Genomic DNA, 19,324 nt, shown 5'->3' with positions numbered 1-19,324 from the left:
TTAATTCTAGTATATAGGATTAAATTAATGTTTGGTATGTGTTAAAAATCGGTCACTCAGATAGCAAAATGACTGCAGAAATTTGAGTGACCAGTCAAAGAGTCAAAATGAACATTTTCCTTAAGCTTGTATTAATTATTGCTGTTACTTTTTGTATCTTCTGTCCTTGAAAGAAATTCTACTTGATTTAGAAATGGCAATAGATTCTGTGGAATTATTACCAAATGGAAGTGGTGTCACCAAACCAGGAAGGTAAGAATTGCTATTATCTCCTTTATTTTTCAATAATTACAAATTCTTGCATATGGATGCTTGGTTTGTTTCAATTCTTGCATTCTGATATAAAAACAGAAAATGCTCGAAAAACTCAGCAGGTCTGACAGCATCTGTGGAGAGAGTGAAACAGAATTAGCGTTTTGAATCTATATGACCCTTCTTCAGAGTTAAAGAGAAGTAGAAATGTGATGAAGTTTATACTGTTTAAGGTGGGGGGGGTGTGGAGCAGGTGAAGGATTGGTGGGGACAAAGGAGAGATTGACAAAGATGTCATGAATATAAGGACAAAGAAAGGGAGTGTTAATGGTAGTGGTAAGGGCTAAAGGAGGTGCTGATAGTGGCATAAAGGTAAGAAAGCAGAATGTGCTAATAGCAGTATAAGGGTAAGCATTCTGTGAAAGCCTTTCACCCTTTCACAGAGTGCTCACCCTTGTTCTGCTATTAACGCATTCTGTTTCCTTACCTTTATGCCACTATCAACACCTCCTTTCGCCCTTACCACCACCATTAACACTCCCTTTGACTTTTTGTCCATGACATCTTTGTCAATCTCTCCTTTGTCCCCACCTATCACTGGCCTTCTATCCAGCTTCATCTGCTCCACCCCCTTTAATTAGTATAAACTTCATCACATTTCTACTTCTCTTTAACTCTGAAGAAGGGCCATACAGACTCGAAACGCTAACTCTGTTTCTCTCTCCACAGATTTTGTCAGACCTGCTGAGTTTTTCCAACATTTTCTGTTTTTATTTCAGATTTCCAACATCTGCAGTATTTTACTTTCATCTAGCATTTTGATGCTTGGTTAGTTTTAATTATTTAATTACAGTGGGCTCAGCAAAAAACAATAGTCTATAGATTCTAGCAATGTAATATAATATGATCTACATGAAGTATAAACTAGCATACCCCAATCAGTTTGACTTGATGTTTTTAAATACTAGAAAATTTGGTTCTGAAGAGTCCAGATAGACCTCTGGTGCAATGCTTCCTGTTGCATGCCTGGTACTGGAATTTCTATGTTAGTGATTAAGGCCACATTTAATATAAAGAAAGGTAGATTAACTGCAGGTGGACAGAATTTGTATTGTGTTCCATATTGAGAAGATCATTGAGTCCATTATAAAAGATTTAAAAGCTGAGCTCTTTGAAAACAGTGGCAGAATCGGACAGAGTCAGCATGGATTTACGAAAGGAAATCAAGCTTGTCAAATCTACTGGAATATTTCAAGGATGTAACCAGTAGAGTTGATGAGGGGGAGCCAGTGGATGTGGTTTATTTGGACTTTCAGAAGGCTTTCGACAAAGTCCCACATAAGAGATTAGCATGTAAAATTAAAGCGCATGGGATTGGGGGTAGTGTATTGAGATAGTTAGGAAACTGGTTGGCAGACAGGAAACAAAGAGTAGGAATAAACGGGTCTTTTTCCAAATGGCAGGCAGTGACTAGTGGGGTACCACAGGGATCAGTACTGGGACCCCAGCTATTTGCAATATGTATTAATGATTTAGATGAGGGAACTAAATGTAATATCTCTAAATTTGCAGATGACACAAACCTGGGTGGGAGGGTGAGCTGAGGAGGATACAGAGATGCTTCAGTGTGATTTGGACAAGCTGAGTGGGCAAATGTATGGCAGATGCGGTAAAATGTGGATAAATGTGAGGTTATCCACTTTGGTAACAAAAACAGGAAGGCAGATTATTATCTGAATGGCTATAAATTGAGACAGGGGAATGTGCAACGAGACCTGGGTGTCCTCATACACCAGTCACTGAAGGTAAGCATGCAGGTGCAGCAGGTGGTAAAGAAGGCAAATGGTATGTTGGCCTTCATATCGAGAGGATTCGAGTACAGGAGTAGGGATGTCTTGCTGCAGTTATACAGGGCCTTGGTGAGACCAAACCTGGAAAATTGTGTGCAGTTTTGGTTTCCTTATCTGAGGAAGGATGTTCTAGCTATAGAGGGAGTGCAGCGAAGGTTTACCAGGCTGATTCCTGGGATGGCGGGACTGACATATGAGGAGAGATTGAGTCAATTAGGATTATATTCACTGAGTTCAGAAGAATGACAGGGGGTTCTCATAGAAACCTATAAAATTCTTACAGGACTAGACAGGGTAGATGCAGGAAGGATGTTCCCGATAGTGGGGGAGTCCAGAACCAGGGGTCACAGTGTGAGGATACAGGGTAGACCATTTAGGACTGAGAGGAGGAAAAATTTCTTTAGCCAGAGAGTGGTGAGCCTGTAGAATTCGTTACCACCAGAAAGTATTTGAAGCCAAAACATTGTATGTTTTCAAGGAGTTAGATATAGCTCTTGGGGCAAAAGGGATCAAAGGATATGGGGAGAAAGCAGGAGCAAGTATGATGAATGGCAGAGCAGGCTTGATGGGCCGAATGGCTTACTCCTGCTCCTATTTTCTATGTTTCTGTTTAATTCAGTCATATTAAAGCAATCAATGGTAGTTACCCGCTCAACTCTCTCGATCTAGTTGCCAGATATCTGTCCTGCTTTGTTTGATTTTAGATCGGACATAAAGTGACAACCTTCAACATTGGCACTGCTTTGGAGCACGGTGCATAGTGCCATGGAGCAGTAGGAGACAGATGGCATTATAATCACAAAGCACATGTACACTCTGTTGGTCTTGTGTCGTTCCTCTCTGCTCCATTTAATGCTCCAGCAAATGAATGGCTACAAAACGTAGGGAGAAAAATCTAAGAAGAAACTGGCAATAGAATTTTTAAAAAACATTTAAAGGAAATGAATAAATAGCAGGGAAATGATCTCTGAATAAAGATTTATTTGTTCTATTTACTGTAAAATGTTCTTTCCCTTTTAATATCAGTATAACAGAAAATAGTGTTCATTATTTTTTCCCATTTGCAATGATCTATTCACAGAAAGCTGATGCAGTATCTTTCAATTTGTCTGTTGTACAGACCTCATAAAATGACATGTAAGTCACTATAGAAGGGCATTGGTGGACTTTGAATTCAAAACTGCAGATGTGCAGGTGAAACCTGAGAAACATATAGCTACTCTAAGCTGTATTCCCTTGCTGTTCTCCATTTGGTCATGCTGTCTTCCAGCTCAAACTTCTTCAGATTCAACTCTGCTCCACTCTGATCTGCACAAAGTTTATCCTATATATGCTCCCCCAGTCCCATATGCTCTGGATGTGAAGGACGCAAGGTCTGTCTCTTGGTTTAATGCATTGGTGTAATACCAGTGATGTCACTTTAAGGTTTAACTGGAACAAGTAAATTATCTTGCACTAAGTGCCAATACTATTTCCATTGAAAAAATGCCACTAAAGCAACCAGTGATATCATGTTAATGTGATCATGTAGTGGGTTTTAACTGCATGATTAATATGGGAATGGTCAGTAGGGTTAATTTCTCAAATTAATATAAATTTAGTAAATGATGATAGCATTAACAACTAAGTTGATCTGTTCAACTCCCCTCTATTTGTCTCTTTTTGGGAGGTTTTTGTTTTAAACATAAAACAATGACTGACATGAAAAGACCCACTGATCATTCAGCCTGTCCCACAGAACTGCAGTGCCTTGTAAATCACAGTATATACACATCCCACCCCAACTGAAAATCATGTAATCTCCTGAGAGAGCCAAAAAAAATTAAAAATTCAGGCCAATTAAGGGACAGAAATCTGGAAAATTGCTCTTTGACTCCCTTAGGCTATCGACACGAGTCAAGGAGACCACTCTGGCTCTGAATTCCCTGCAGTATCTACCTTTTTATATGAGATAATCTCAGCCCCAGCCAGAAACAGATCTAACTCTTGCTTCAAAGAAGACAGTGAATCAATGTTCACCACAGCAGTCATTAGCCTCTTTCAGGCGTCCACTATTCTGTGGGAAAGTAGTACATCTTTTAATTAATGTACAGCTTCTCCAAGCACAAAATAAAGTCTTAAGATTTAAGGAAAAAATGTCAGACACACCAATAACATTTGCAGAGTGCACCACTGGGCTATTTTGCTTTTACTAGTTTCTGGCCTTCTGCCGGATATATTTTTCCACAGAACATCACTAATTACTGTGACTATGGACAAATTGCTTACTTGCAGCAGTGCATCTGTTCTGAGCCTATAAAAATAACAACTGCAGGGAGAAAACTAGTTCTCTTCTGAACTATTATACTTAAGCCTTCCTCATTCAGAATCTTCCCATTATTTAGGACAGAATATTCTGCCTGCTGGGCAGGCGGGCGGGCCCGACCCAATCTTCGGTGGGCGGGGAGCTGATCCCCGCCAGAGAAGTGGGTCCTGCTGCCATTTTATGTGGGCGGGCCAATTAAGGCCCCTCCAGCGTGATGTCCGGCGAGAAGCACTATGCACTCCATGTGCGGGCGGTGGGGGGGATTCCCCAAAAGCGAGAGTGCACTCTCGCGCATGTGCACGAAAGAGCACACATCTCTCTGAGACTAAGTGCTGCCTCAGGGAGATCGCTGACACTTTTAAGGACATTAAAAATAAAGTAAAAAATCCTTAACATGTCCCCCTCATGTGACAATTTCACATGAGATGGGTCATGTTTATAAATTACACGAAAACTTTATTAAACTGTTTAAAACCCTACATGAAACTTCATCAACGATCCTATGAAAGAATAATAACACTTCTGGGGAAAAATGGTCTATGCAGAGTTCTTGAAATCAGGGCAAGCACATGCCATGCCATCCTTGTGGATGAGGTTTCATGTTTTTTCTATTGCCCACTGGGGCACCTGGCCTGCCTGCCAACCTTAAGGTTGGATGGGCAGGTCCTTTAATTGTTTCAATGACTCTGTCAGTGGCCTCAATTGGCCATTGACAGGTTGGCTGGCACACAGCTGATTTTGCTGCGCCCCCACCTTCCTGAAAATTTAAATGGGACGGGATGACGTCGAGGATTCCACCCGACGTCATCCTGCATCAGTTTACGCGTTGGCGAGCGGGCCCCGCTTTCTGCTCACCAATGGCAAAATTCTGCCCTTAAAGTTTAGAAGCAATATAACATTTTATTATCTTCTTGTAATGGGAATTTGTAGTCTTTATACATGTATATCTGCAGTTATAATCGGTGAATCTAAATTGTCAAGCATAAGTTTGATATTCTGGATGGACATTTTTTTGAAAAAAAAAAGCAAAATGTAAACTGGAATTGTTCAGAACATTGCATTTTTCTGCCTTGTTGCAATATTAAAGGCTGCAATGCCTTATGGGTTCCTGGTTCTAAACAGGCTCTAAGCTGATATCATATCCCTTCAGTGCTAACTTTTTCTATTTGGTCAATGAACCTGATATCCAGTATCATTTTGACACTATGGTGACACTTTGCCTCCAAAATGGTGCATGTAATGGCTGCAGATACACTCCTGGTGCAATTTTGTTGAGGATGTGAGCATGTGCATGGGGAGCATTCACCAAAGTATGCAGAGTAGGCAAATTGTGACATCATCAGCCTGTAACACTGATTTGTTGCTAACTCTGCTATTTTGTAGCCCAATGCTCTATCTAAAGCCATCTTTTTAACCTTGCACAACTGAACATTAGCTCAACAGAAGGAAGGACACCCATCCCTCCCCAACCAGTGCTATTTAAAGGAATCATCAACTAATTTCATGTTAGTTGCTGATTGATTTCTGCTGGTTCTTGCTGCAATTGTAGAAAATCTGTCTAATGGTTTCCAGAGGTGTTTAGAGTCCACAAGGATGGCATGGCATGTGCTTGCCCTGATTTCAAGAATTCTGCATAGACCATTTTCCCCCAGAAGTGTTATTATTCTTTCATAGGATCGTTGGCAAGGCCTGCATTTGTTGTCCATCCCTAGGCGCCCTTGAGAAGGTGGTGGTGAGCTGCTGCCTTGAACTGCTGTGGTCCATCTGGTGTAGGTACACCTACAGTGCTGTTAGGAAGGAAGCTCCAGGATTTTGGTGCAGTGATATAGTTCCAAATCAGGATGGGGATCTTGTAAATGGTGGTGCTCCCATGTGTCTGCTACTCCTATTCTTCTAGATGTTTTGAGTTTGTGGTTTCAGAAGATACTTTGAAGGAGGCTTGGCGAGTTGTTCCAGTGAATCTAGTATACGGTACACACTTCTGCCACTGTGAGTTAGTGGTAGAGGGAGTTAGGAAGTGAGTTATTCACCACAGAATTTCCAGCCTCTAACCTGCTCTTGTAGCCACAGTATTTATATGGCTGGTCCAGTGAAGTTTTTTGACAATGGTAACCTCCAGAATGTTAATATTGGAGGATTCAGCGATTGTAATGCCATTAAATGTCAAGCATGATGGTTAGATTTTCTCTTGTTGGCGTGGTCTTTGCCTGGCACTTGTGTGGCACGCATGTCACTTGCCACTTATCAGTCCAAGCCTGAATGTTGTCCAGGTCTACCTGCATATGGACATGGACTGTTTCAGAATCTGAGGAATTGTGAATGATACTGAGCATTGTGCAATCATCCGTGAACATCCCCCCCTTCTGATCTTATGATGAAGGGAAGGTCATTGATGAAGCAGCTGAGGATGATTGGACCGAGGACATGACATTGTGGGGTACATAATACATACAAATAGCCAAGTGGTTATGGTACTGGGTTTGTAACCCCAAGATCAAGAGTTCAAATCTCAAAATGGCAAACTATGAAACAAAGTAACTTCATCTGAAACAGATGGAAACGGGTTTGTACTCGAAAGAGTAACATCTTTACCAGCCTCCTCTACCTGGGGGTCCATCTCTGCCCTGCTGAGGAATCCTGGCCGGCAAACTGGCAGGAACTGGAGACGAAAGTCACCGCTTGCCTGCGGCGCTGGACAGGACTGCTCCGAGTGCTATCTTACCGAGGTCGAGTTCTGGTCATAAACCAGCTGATGGCCGCCGTGTTGTGGTATCGGCTGGTCACTTTGACCCCTCCCCCGGACTTTGTCACAAGAATCCAGAGATTGTTAGTCGACTTCTTCTGGGACAAAAGATTGCACTGGGTCGCTGCCGAGGTTCTGAGTCTCCCGCTTAGGGAGGGCAGTCAGGCGCTAGTGTGCCTACGCACACAGGTGGCGACTTTCTGCCTTCAGACCCTGCAGCGATACCTCTACGTCGAGCCTCCTCCTAGATGGTGTGCCCTGACGACGTATTTCTTCCGTCAGGTGCACGGCCTGAATTATGACGTGCAGCTCCTGTTTATAGAACAGATGGGCCTTGGTGGCTCCTTGCAGGCATTGCCCGTCTTTTACCAGGACCTGATCAAAGTCTGGAAAGTGGTCGCCTCGCGACGCAGCTCTCCCCCGTCAGGAGTAGCGGCTATCGTCAGAGAGCCGCTGCTCAGGAATCCGCCCCTCCGTCCTTTTCAATGGTTGGCGGAGAGGAGGGCTGTGGCTGCAGGGGTGATCAGGATCGGGGACGTGCTGGGTGGCGGAGGACTGGGCTGGATGCTCCCGCAGGAGTTGGCGCGACGTGCGTCTGTGAGTGTCCAGGTCGCAGCCGATGCCATCCAAGACCTGAGAACGGTCGTGCTCGGACCCAATGTTATTTTGGGTCTTGAGGTGGCCCAGGTGCGCGGTGGTCTTCCGTCTGAACATTCCCCGTTCAGACAGAATTCCACATTGGCCCCAAGCCCCGAACCCTCCCTCGGGTGCTGGTGCCCTGCAATATGAGCCGCCTCGGGGACATGCCCTCTGTGCCTTTTGGCACGGCAAAGAGGAGCTTTTTGTATGGACTGCTGCTGCACACCTTCCATTTTCTCGCCCTTGTCTGCCGCCCGGAAACGCCCTGGCGTGCCTTGTTGCCGTCCGGCAGCGGAGGCCCCCGATGGGAGGCCCTCTATGGAGGTGTCCTCCCCCTTTCTATCGGGGACCTGGGTTGGAGGGTGTTGCATGCAGCAGTCCCCTATAATAAGAGGATGCATAGGTTCACGGACTCTCAGGACACGTGCCCTTTTTGCAGTCTTGTGGAGTCCATGGACCATGTATACATAGGGTGTTGTAGGCTGCACTCCCTTTTTAGTTATTTGAAAAACCTTTTATTGATGTTTTGTTTGCACTTCAGCCCCACGCTCCTGATCTATGGGCACCCGGTGCGGAAGGGGGTCGGGAAGGAGGAGGACCTCCTCGTGAACCTGCTCCTGGGCCTGGCCAAGTTGGCCATTAACAGGTCCAGGCAGCGGGCGATTGACGGGGGAGTCCCGCCCGATTGTTTGTCCCTCTTCCGCGGCTACGTTCGCTGCCGGATGTCCCTGGAGAGGGAGCACGCGGTGTCTGCTGACACGCTAGAGGCCTTCCGTGCTCGGTGGGCACCGCGGGGACTGGGGTGTTTTGTTGACCCCTTTAATCACATTTTGATTTAAAGTTTGTAAGGTTCCTTTAAACTTTGTCCTTGGTTTTACAGCTGACCTGAATTAGGGGCTGTGCCTGATTTATCCCAATTTTGTTGATTTAGTTTAATTGTTTTCATTTTAAAAGATTATCAAGAGTTCAAATCTCACACTGGCAAACTATGAAACAATGTAACTTCATCTGAAACAGATGGAAACGGGTTTGTACTCGAAAGAGTTGCATAATACACACTGGTGTTTTACTTCTAGGTCTAATCACATGAACCTCTGGCTGTGGAATGTTCACCCAGACAATTAAATCATTGAAACTTTCAGATTCTTATTAGCTAACATTTCTTGGGAACCTAAATGGCCACATTATTTTCTACAATACTGCCTCCCGTTGGTTGAGAATTTTAATATATTTAGTACTAGTGCTAGTTGTGAAGTTGCAGTACATAAAGAATTTCAAAGGGTTTAACAGTGCAGAAGCAGGTTAATCAGCTCAACATGTCTATGTCAGTATTTATGCACCACACCAGCATCCTCTTATCTAACTTCATATCACCTTTTCAACATAGCTTCTATTTCTTTCTCTCTGTACTTACGTAACATCCCCTCAAATGCACCAAAAACTCTGTTCTACATTCTCATCACTTTCGAAGTAAAGAAAATTCCTTGACCTTGATGGGTGGGGTTGAGGCTTTTATTTTGTTGGGAAAACTCTAATGGGAGATAAGGACAGTTTTGTGCCTTGCCATCCTCATGTTGCATAGGGACAGGATTGGTCAGATGTACCCACCAGAAATGGCACCAGTTTGGCCTTTCATGTAAATGAGCCTGGAAGTTGGTGCCAAATCCTGAACAGTAACTAAGACAATGCAGTATTTATTTTTAACTACTTGGCTGAAATGACCAACCACCTTGTCAGAGCAGCAAGGTGCTGTTCCATATGGCCCCTTTGGAACAGATGCCCAGAAAGTGCCATTAATGATATAAGCATCTTCCCCCTTTATTGCAATCGTATGACGCATAAATATCAACATAGGAATGTTGGGCTGAGCCACCTTTTTGTGTGATATAAAATCATTTGAAACTCTTTATGTACTGCAACTTCATAACCAATGATAGTGCTAAATATATTGAAGTTCTCAACCCACAGGGAACAGTATTGCAGAAAATAATGTAGCAATTAGGGTTCCCAAAAAATGTTAGGTAATAAGAATTTGGAAGTTTGTGATTTCATTCCTGAGATTTGGCAAGTGGTCAGTGTTTGGCTAGACATGTGGCTGGGGTGTCCTTTCCTGGTGGTGACATGGAGCTTAAGGAATACAGTCTTGTCCCGTTATTGTATAGAACAATTCAATCTCTGGTCATAAATAAGGAAGGCAGAAAAGTAGCAAAACTGAACCTGACCATGAATGTGAATTCATGGGTTATTTCAATAAGAGATTAAGACATTTCCTAATACAAAAGCAAATATACTCCAAATTCTGGAAGTCTGAGATAGAATATGCTATGTACTTGGGAGGACACAAAGCATCTGAGGAAGAGAGGAGCAGAGTTAATATTTCAGGTCGATGATCTTTCATCAGACTGAAAGGTCATCAACCTGAAACATGAACTCTTTCTCTCTCCACAGTTGCTGCCTGACCTGATTATTTACAACACATTTTGTAGTTATTTAAGTCATTTCCTAGTTTATGGGCAGTAATTACTGATTTTCCTCTAATTAATATGGTATGATCTTTATTTCCAGTTTCATCTTTGAATTGTTTGCACAAGCTCAAATTACTTTCCAAAACAAGTCTGCAATTTTAGAAGCACTGGAACAGATCATGAGCGCTCTGTCAGAGCGTAAGTATTTGATATAGTCTGTCTTTTCAACTTTGTTGCATCTCTCGCAGATGTACAGAATTTTGGATCGATATTTTCTTATGGCTGTCTTCATGATGCATCTTTCATTTATTGGGTAATTCAAGCAAAACTGTGAAGTATATATAAACTTACTTGATTATTTTTGCTGTATAGTGTATGTTAAAACTGCCAAAAATTTTAGCTAATTATGTTCAGGGGAGTGAACTGGTGAATAACAAGAGTAGAAAATCCAGCTCTTATCCACAATGAGACTCAAAGGGGTTTGAGGTGGGGTCAAATATCTGCCAGTAATAACACCATGAGAAAATTGTTTGTATTAATGATTCAAATAAATTTATACAGGAACTTTCTGTGTAAATATTAATTTAGTTATAATAATCCTGAATGTTTCAGGTGTTTGTGTATGTATTAACATTTGTATGTTGTCTGTTCACGTATTTTGCTCAGTCCGGACAATGAAAATATAGTTCATGTGAATTATCTTCGCCTGGCAGGATGTAGTTCTAAAATGGAAAGCAACAAAGATTTCATTGTGTATTCATTGTTCATTGTGTATGGCTAGTTAACTGCTTGTAATGTTTTAAATTGGTTTCAGACCTTGAAAACATGTGTCTATGCTCCCTCCAAAACCTTGTCAAATAAGTTGTTAGTCAAAACATTGACACCATTGGAGCTTGAGGTTAAACTGAATTCTTTATTCGCCTGTCTATAGGCAGTGGAATATTCACCAATACAAGTGGACTACAGAAGGTAGCTGACATTCTTGAGGTAAGGTGCCTTGTTAAGTTGTGATACTCGAAAGTTGCAGTATTTTTAGAGCACCACATAGTTTTGAATAAAATTGTCTTTTTTATTAATAACTTGATCTAAATAATCGTTTCCTTTTTAAAATTGATTTATACTCAATGCAAAAGTGTAATTATGCCTGCTGCTAGTTTGAACTGAGTGCACAGAGAATGCTGAGCTTCCAATTTATGAAAGAAACCTAAAGTCGATTATGGAAAATGAGATGTAGCCTGAAACATAAGAGTGATGTGTACACAGAGGTTTGGACCACACATCTGTTACATATTAAAAGCAGTGACTGTTTCCAGGAATTGTTAAGCTAATGCAATAATGCACCAGCAGATGATGCTTTGAATGGATTTGCCACCCTCACTGGTTGGTTTTGCAATACCTTAATTCTTCTCTCCCTACCTATCTGAATTCCCTTCCTTGGCATTCTCAACTATCCCTGACGCCCTCCCACTACCCTCTGCCTACAATCTTGTGCTAGATGAATTCAATACATGGTAGGGGAAGAGTGCCAAAAATTGGCTGCCTTCCTGGTCACTGTTTCAGGTTAAAGCTTTGTTCATAACCTCAGCACTCTCTTTGACCCTATCTTATGTCCATAACAAATATTGGTTGGCTGTGCCCTGCCTTGGCCCATTTGCTGCTGAAACCCTTCTGACTAATTTCAATGCTCTCATGACCTGCCCCCTGTAGTATAAGGAACTGGCGCATATAGGGTTAATGTGAGACTGTGTACAGTACCACCCACAGTGATGTAAGAAAGCACATGACCCACACTCCGGGTTAGTGTGGTGTTGGACAGAGCCGCATGCAGGCAGCTCCTAGTTTGCTATATGTTTGTAAATAGATCTAAGAGTCAGTAAAGTCTTACAGTGAACTACGTATGACTACAAAAACTTCTTCAGACTTACTGAACTATAACCAACACCCTACAACACCTCCCTTCTCCATCCTCCATAAATTTCAGCTTATCCAAAACTCTGCTTGTAGAAGAAGCAGATAATGGTCCTATAGACAGTGTAGTGGTTTAGATGCATAGCAATATTGTAACAACTGACTATTTAAACTAATTTTCTTAACTTGGAGGGACGATTTGATTGTTATGATGAGGCACTGGCATGTTACGTAGGTTATCCAAGTACTGTGTGGACAGGAACAGAAAATGCTATAAAACCTCAGCAGGTCTAGCAGCATCCGTAGAGAGAGAAACAGAGTTAATGTTTCGAGTCCATATGACCCTTCTTCATACGGTCATATGGACTTGAAACGTTAACTCTTGTTTCTCTCTCCACAGATGCTGTTAGACCTGCTGAGTTTTTCCAGCATTTTCTGTTTTTGTTTCAGATTTCCAGCATCTGCAGTATTTTGCTTTTTATCTTACTATACTGTGGGTGGACAGGCTAGCTGTGTTGTTTGAAAACTACATACTTCTATAAGCTAACAGGATTGTTGTCAGCAGATCACTTTTGGTTATAAAATTACCTATGAAACTGAAGCCATTTAGCTATGTTATTTTTACATTACTGCTGATTCCATTAGAACTATTGTAAGTTGGTGTGACAGCAAAGTAAATGGAATATTTTCAATATACAGCTCTAATTGCCATGGGCGTGAATTGTGTAAAGTTAACCAGTTTGCATTCCCATCTGTTTTTTCATGGCCAAGGTTTTGAGCTCTTGGGAATAACAGCAGGTTCTCTTTTCAATTTGTCACCTGATGGGTGTTTTGTTTCCTGTTGCTTTTCCAGCATAAGATGGGAAAGAGAGAGAAAATCATGTCCCCAAGTATTGTTAATATTTCCTTTTTAATTTTAAAGAACATATCTTATAATTATGGACGGTACTTATTACATGCCTCTTAAGAGGAAGTGAAGGCAGTACCTGGGAATGATCTATGTTTCTCAGATGGTAATGCCATCAACTAAGCGGAGCTCATGCACAAAATATGAAGTGCCAATCAGGACGTTTGACATTTTTCTTTTGCGAAGGTAATTTAATGGTTATTGATGATTTGTAGATCATGAAAAACTGGCAAATCTGATGCAGGGAAATAGTTGACTATGGTGAAGGGTGAAGAGCAAGGGAAGGAATCTACAGCAGGAAGGGAACCAGCAGGAACAAATCAGAGCTAACTCGGCAGAGAGTGAAAATTCCCAGCAGAGGAACAGAAAACTGAGTCCTCAAAAGCAGACCAGGTACTGCAACAGAGAGAGTGCAGTATAAAATATGATCTCTGGAAGTAATGGCAAAAGTGAAGGTCACTAAAGCCCAAAGGCCAGTTGATAAACAGGATTTAGCACAAAACCAAAAGGATTCTGTCTTAACTTCAACACAACAGCTGAATTAAATAGTGCACCGAAGCGTTGAAGTAGATCAGAATGCATATTATAGATGAGCATTGGAACTGGTGGTGAATTTCTTACAATATTTTATTGTTACAATAAAACTACCTTTCTTTTTAGATTGTTTTCTGCAGCAGTCCTCAAGAGGGTACTACACTGCACACGATGGGACTGAATGTAGCCAAGCATTACAAGGTTATTTTTGAATTTTTTTTTAATGGTGTTCTAACAGTGGTATTACTAAGAGAAAACATCATTGAGTTTTCTGAAATGTTTAGTCATTTTTCAAGGTTGCCAGTTAAATTTATCATGTTTTCTTGAGATACATTGGTAAATTTACAGCCTTAACATTCCCAATGTCTGGAAATTTCACTGGGCAGAAATTTTCGTTTGGCGGACGGGCGCATGCCCAATCCCCTCGAGTGTAAAATGACGTGTGTTGACATCGGCCGAGCGTGCCAACGTCTACGCGCAATCACGTGATAGTTCAGTCAGCAGCACACCCGCCGACAATTAAGAGGCTTGTTAGGGCCATTAAGTAACCAATTAAATCAAATTTTTTGCTGCCCATCCAACCTAACGGTTGGCAGGCAGGCGAAAAGGCCAAGCAGCCTTTGCGTTTTTTTGGAAACCTCATCCATGGGCGAGTTAAGGTTTCCTACAGCAAATAAAATGAAAACTTTAATTTTTCATTGTTTACATATCCCTGCTGATGTGACAAAATCACATGAGGGAACATGTTTCATGACATTTTTATTTTTAATTTTTTTTTTACATCTCTTCGTCCCTGAGGCAGCTCTGTGCCTTGAAGGGGATTATGGAGCGCTCACTTGTGCACATGTGTGAAATTTTCATCCCCCCCCCCCGGGCGCATGCAACGGTCAGCACTGCTGCTTGCATTTCACACTGGATAGGTGTTAATTGACCCACCAGCATGATATCGTGGTGGGGTGCCGATTACGGGTGGCAGCCGGCTTCTCAACCGCCCCGGCCAAGCACTGCCGCCAAGGGCAAAATTATGGCCAATGATCACTTCTGCATGCCTCCTACATACTTGCTATTGTATATACAACATGTAAATTTGCTTATATATTTAAAATGCTGCCATCATTTTGTAAATATCTTTGTTTGTTACTAAATACTGAGTTTTCCCAGTGTTTTCATAATTGTCAGCTCTGTACTTTTGCTGCTATTAGTATATGCTCTTAATTTTCCCCTAGGTTCATGTACACCCAGATAATAGTGGGAAGAAAAAGCAGCACAGAACTGATTTATGGACTTCCTCAGTTACAAAAAAACAAGGTACAAATAGCTTAAACTGGCAATAGAAAATAATCCCAACAAAAATAAATTAACTGATTATTTATTTCCTTGCTGTTTGTGGGTTCTTGGGTTTTTACAGTGTGTAAAGTAACTAACTTTTCCTACTTGTTACAAATGTCTGTGCTTCGGTGTAAGTCATTTTTTCTGAGAGATGCAAGAAGATGCTAAATATCAGTTTCAGTTTTTTGTTCCACATAATCTAGTCACCATTTAGTAAAATTGCTTTACTGTAAACGGGCAGTTTGTTTTTACTGTCACAGCTAACTTCATTAGAAGTGCAAAAGAGTGGGAAAATATTACAGTTGTCATTTTAAGGTCATATTTTGTCTGTATTTTTAGATAGTCCTGTCATAAAATTACCTGTGCAAACACATCACATTGTAATAGCACCCTCCTCCCAGTGGTGGCACTGCAGTGCCTCTGCAGCACAACACATTGGTTGAAGAATAAAGTTTGGTCAGGATAGCAGAAAATCTCCCAGCTCTTGCATAGGACTGACAGCATAGAAACAGGCCGTTCAACCCAACCGGTTAACGCCAGTGTTTATGATTCACATGTGCCTCCCTCCCTACTTCATAACAATCCTGTGACTTTCTCCCTCATGTTTATGCAGCTTTCCTTAAATGTATGCATGTTAGATACCTCAACTACTCAATATGAGCATAAGAACACAAGAATGTAAGAAATTTGAACAGGAGTGGACTTGAGACAGCTGCGCCATGACCGAACTTCTATCTCAACTCCACTTTCCAACCTGCTTCCCATATCCTCGGTTCCCCAAGAGATCAAAAACCTATCTTTCTTGATCTTAAAAATCCTCAATGATGGAGCATCAAACACCTTCTGGGTTAGAGAATTCTGTAAAGAGAATATCATTTTTCCTAATATTACTGTAGGATGCTGTGAAGCAGGTTGTGCATGTGTGTGACTAATTTAATTAAACTGAAGATAGTCACTGCCAGGTTTAAATCATCAAAGGGGCTAGGTAAAAGCAGGCATTTTGAAATGGAAAAGGACGAGCCAAGATGGGGTACAAGTAAATAGGTTAGAGTTAACATTTGCATCTGTAGATAAGTTGAGAGGCTGTTTAAATTTCAACGGGGAATTAGAAGATGACAAGGAAAATGCATCTTGCAGGATTTCAGAGGTAAACAAGAAGTGGGGATTTCATAGTTTTTTTGATCCAAAAGCAAAAAGATGGAAACATGAAATATCTTATTTGGAAGAGTTCGAGTTTCAAAGGGGTGTGAGAGTGACAGGTTTAAAGATTAAAGAGGGAAAATATGTTTAAGGAAAGATTGAAAGCTGTATGAGGCGAGTGGTCATGTGAGATCTTAGGGTGTACTATGAAGTAACACCTTCTAGCCACCCCAGAGAAGTGCTTGTTTATTCCAGAAAGCAAGGTTTTGTTACAAGCCTTAGATTTCCATTGTCAAGTGAGTGAGACGGAAGTTTGTGAAATACTTCCCTTATAGCAACAGTGGGTGCCTTGTGGTAATATTACTGGATGTTTTGTAGATTAAGAATCTATCTGGACTGTTGCCTGGAAAAGGATGTTTATTTGTGAATCTAGCTAAGTAGAAAAATTTTGGGTAATGTTGTGATAGCTTGGCCAAATTTCCCTTTGGGTTTTGGTCAGCCTGGCAATTACCACCTGCCATATCATAACATAGAAACATAGAAAATAGGAGCAGGAGTAGGCTATTCGGCCCGTCGAGCCTGTTCCGCCATTCATTATGATCATGGCTGATCATCCAACTCAATAGCCTGCTTCCGCTTTCTCCCCATATCCTTTGATCCCTTTCGCCCCAAGAGCCATATCTAACTCCTTGAAAACATACAATGTTTTGACCTCAACTACTTTCTGGTGGTAGCGAATTCCACAGGCTCACCACTCTCTGGCTAAAGAAATTTTTCCTCATCTCAGTCCTAAATGGTCTACCCCGTATCCTCACACTGTGACCCCTGGTTCTGGAACCACCCCCCGCTTCCGCCATCGGGAACATCCTTCCTGCATCTACCCTGTCTAGTCCTGTTAGAATTTTATAGGTTTCTATGAGATAGCCCCTCATTCTTCTGAACTCCAGTGAATATAATCCTAACCGACTCAATCTCTCCTCATATGTCAGTCCCGCCATCCCAGGAATCAGCCTGGTAAACCTTTGCTGCAGTCCCTCTATGGCAAGAACATCCTTCCTCAGATAAGGAGACCAAAACTGCACACAATATTCCAGGTGTGGTCTCACCAAGGCCCTGTATAATTGCAGCAAGACATCCCTACTCCTGTACTCGAATCCTCTCGCTATGAAGGCCAACATACCATTTGCCTTCTTTACCGCCTGCTGTATCTGCATGCTTACCTTCGACGACTGGTGTATAAGGACCCAGGTCTCATTGCACATTCCCCCGTCTCAATTTATAGCCATTCAGATAATAATCTGCCTTCCTCTTTTTGTTACCAAAGTGGATAACCTGACATTTATCCACATTATATTGCATCTGCTATGCTTTTGCCCACTCACTCAGCTTGTCCAAATTACTCTGAATCATCTCTGCATCCTCCTCACAGTTCACCCTCCCACCCAGCTTTATATCATCTGCAAATTTGGAGGTGTTAAATTTAGCTCCCTCGTCTAAATCATTAATATATATTGTGAATAGCTGGGGTCCCAGCACCGATGCCTGTGGTACCCCACTAGTCATTGCCTGCCATTTGGAAAAAGACCCGTTTATTCCTACTCTTTGATTCCTGTCTGCAACCAGTTTTCTATCCATCCCAAATACACTACCCCGAATCCCATGTGCTTTAATTTTACACACTAATCTCTTATGTGGGACTTTGTCAAAAGCCTTCTGGAAGTCCAAATAAACCACATCCAGTGGCTCCCCCTCATCAACTCTACTAGTTACATTCTCGAAAAATTCCAGTAGATTTGTCAAGCATGATTTCCCTTTTGTAAATCCATGCTGACTCTGTCCGATTCTGCCACTGTTTTCCAAGTGCTCAGCTATTAAATCTTTTGTAATGGACTCTAGAATTTTCCCCACTACCGACGCCAGGCTGACTGGTCTATAATTCCCTGTTTTCTCTCTACCTCCCTTTTTAAATAGTGGGGTTACATTAGCTACCCTCCAATCTGTAGGAACTGTTCCAGAGCCTATAGAATTTCAGAAGATGACCACCAACGCATCCACTAGTTCTAAAGCCACTTTCTTAAGTACTCTGGGATGTAGATTATCAGACCCTGGGGATTTATCGGCCTGCAATCCCATCAATTTCTCCAACTCCACCATTTCCCTACTAATACTGATTTCTTTCAGTTCCTCCCTCTCACTAAACCCTGTGTTCCCCAACATTTCTGGTATGTTATTAGCGTCCACCTTTGTATAGACAGAACCAAAGTATGTATTTAGTTGGTCAGCCATTTCTTTGTTCCCCATTATAAATTCCCCTGTTGCAGACTGTAGGGAACCTACATTTGCCTTCACCAATCTTTTTCTCTCCACATACCCAAAAAAACTTTTACAGTCAGTTTTTATGTTCCCCACAAGCTTTCTCTCATACTCTATTTTCCCCTTCTTAATCAATCCCTTGGTCCTCCTTTGCTGAATTCTAAAGTACTTCCAATCCTCAGGTCTGCTGTTTTTTCTGGCCAATTTGTGTGCCTCTTCCTTGGATCTAATACTATCTCTAATTTCCTTTATAAGCCATGGTTTGGCCACCTTTCCTATTTTATTTTTGCATCAGACAGGAATAAACAATTGTTGCAGTTCACCCGTGCGCTCTTTGAATGTTTGCCATTACCTATCCACCGTCATCCCTTTCAGTAACGTTTCCCAATCCATCATAGCCAACTCGCGTCTCATACCATCATAGTTTCCTTTACTAAGATTCAGGACCCTAGTCTCAGAATCAACTACATCACTCTCCATCTTGATGAAGAATTTTATCATATAACAATTCCAAAGGTTCACAATTCTGAGTGAAGAAATTTTTCCTCATCTCAATTCTAAACGATTGACCCCTTATCCTGAAACTGGGCTCCCGTGTTCTAGATTCCCCAGCCAGGGGAATCACCCTCTCAGTGCCTACCCTGTCAAGTGTGATGGTGAGTTTCACATTCTAATCACTCTTTGGATCTAGAAGTTTCTCCTGAATTCTCTATTGGATTTATTGGTGACTATCTTGTATTTATGGCCACATGTTTTAGTCTTCTCCACAAGTGGAAACATCATCCTTTCCTACCAAAACTTCTTCAGAATTTTTAGAACTCCATAAGGTTAGTACTCAGCCTTCTCTTTTATGAAGAAAAGATCCCAGGCTTTGCTAATGTAAATAAAACAGAGCCAAGAAACATTTATAACTTATGGCCAAAACACCAAAGCTTTCAA

General features: G+C 41.7%; 1 protein-coding gene across 8 annotated transcripts in view; it reads left to right on the top strand.

Annotated features, from left to right (window-relative positions):
* Window positions 1–19,324, top strand: part of rtel1 (regulator of telomere elongation helicase 1) — a 149,453-nt gene that overhangs the window by 70,181 nt on the left and 59,948 nt on the right. For all 8 annotated transcript variants that reach the window (XM_041204951.1, XM_041204952.1, XM_041204953.1 and 5 more), the window contains 5 exons: window positions 174–252; window positions 10,355–10,452; window positions 11,186–11,241; window positions 13,730–13,804; window positions 14,830–14,911. In XM_041204951.1, coding sequence (XP_041060885.1) covers window positions 174–252; window positions 10,355–10,452; window positions 11,186–11,241; window positions 13,730–13,804; window positions 14,830–14,911 — 390 coding nt within the window. The remainder of the gene's footprint in view (window positions 1–173; window positions 253–10,354; window positions 10,453–11,185; window positions 11,242–13,729; window positions 13,805–14,829; window positions 14,912–19,324) is intronic.

This window comes from Carcharodon carcharias, chromosome 14 (assembly GCF_017639515.1).
Source record: "Carcharodon carcharias isolate sCarCar2 chromosome 14, sCarCar2.pri, whole genome shotgun sequence".
NCBI classification, from domain to species: Eukaryota; Metazoa; Chordata; class Chondrichthyes; order Lamniformes; family Lamnidae; genus Carcharodon; species Carcharodon carcharias.
The sequence above is the reverse complement of the archived record's forward strand: the minus strand, read 5'-3'. Positions and strand labels throughout refer to the sequence as shown.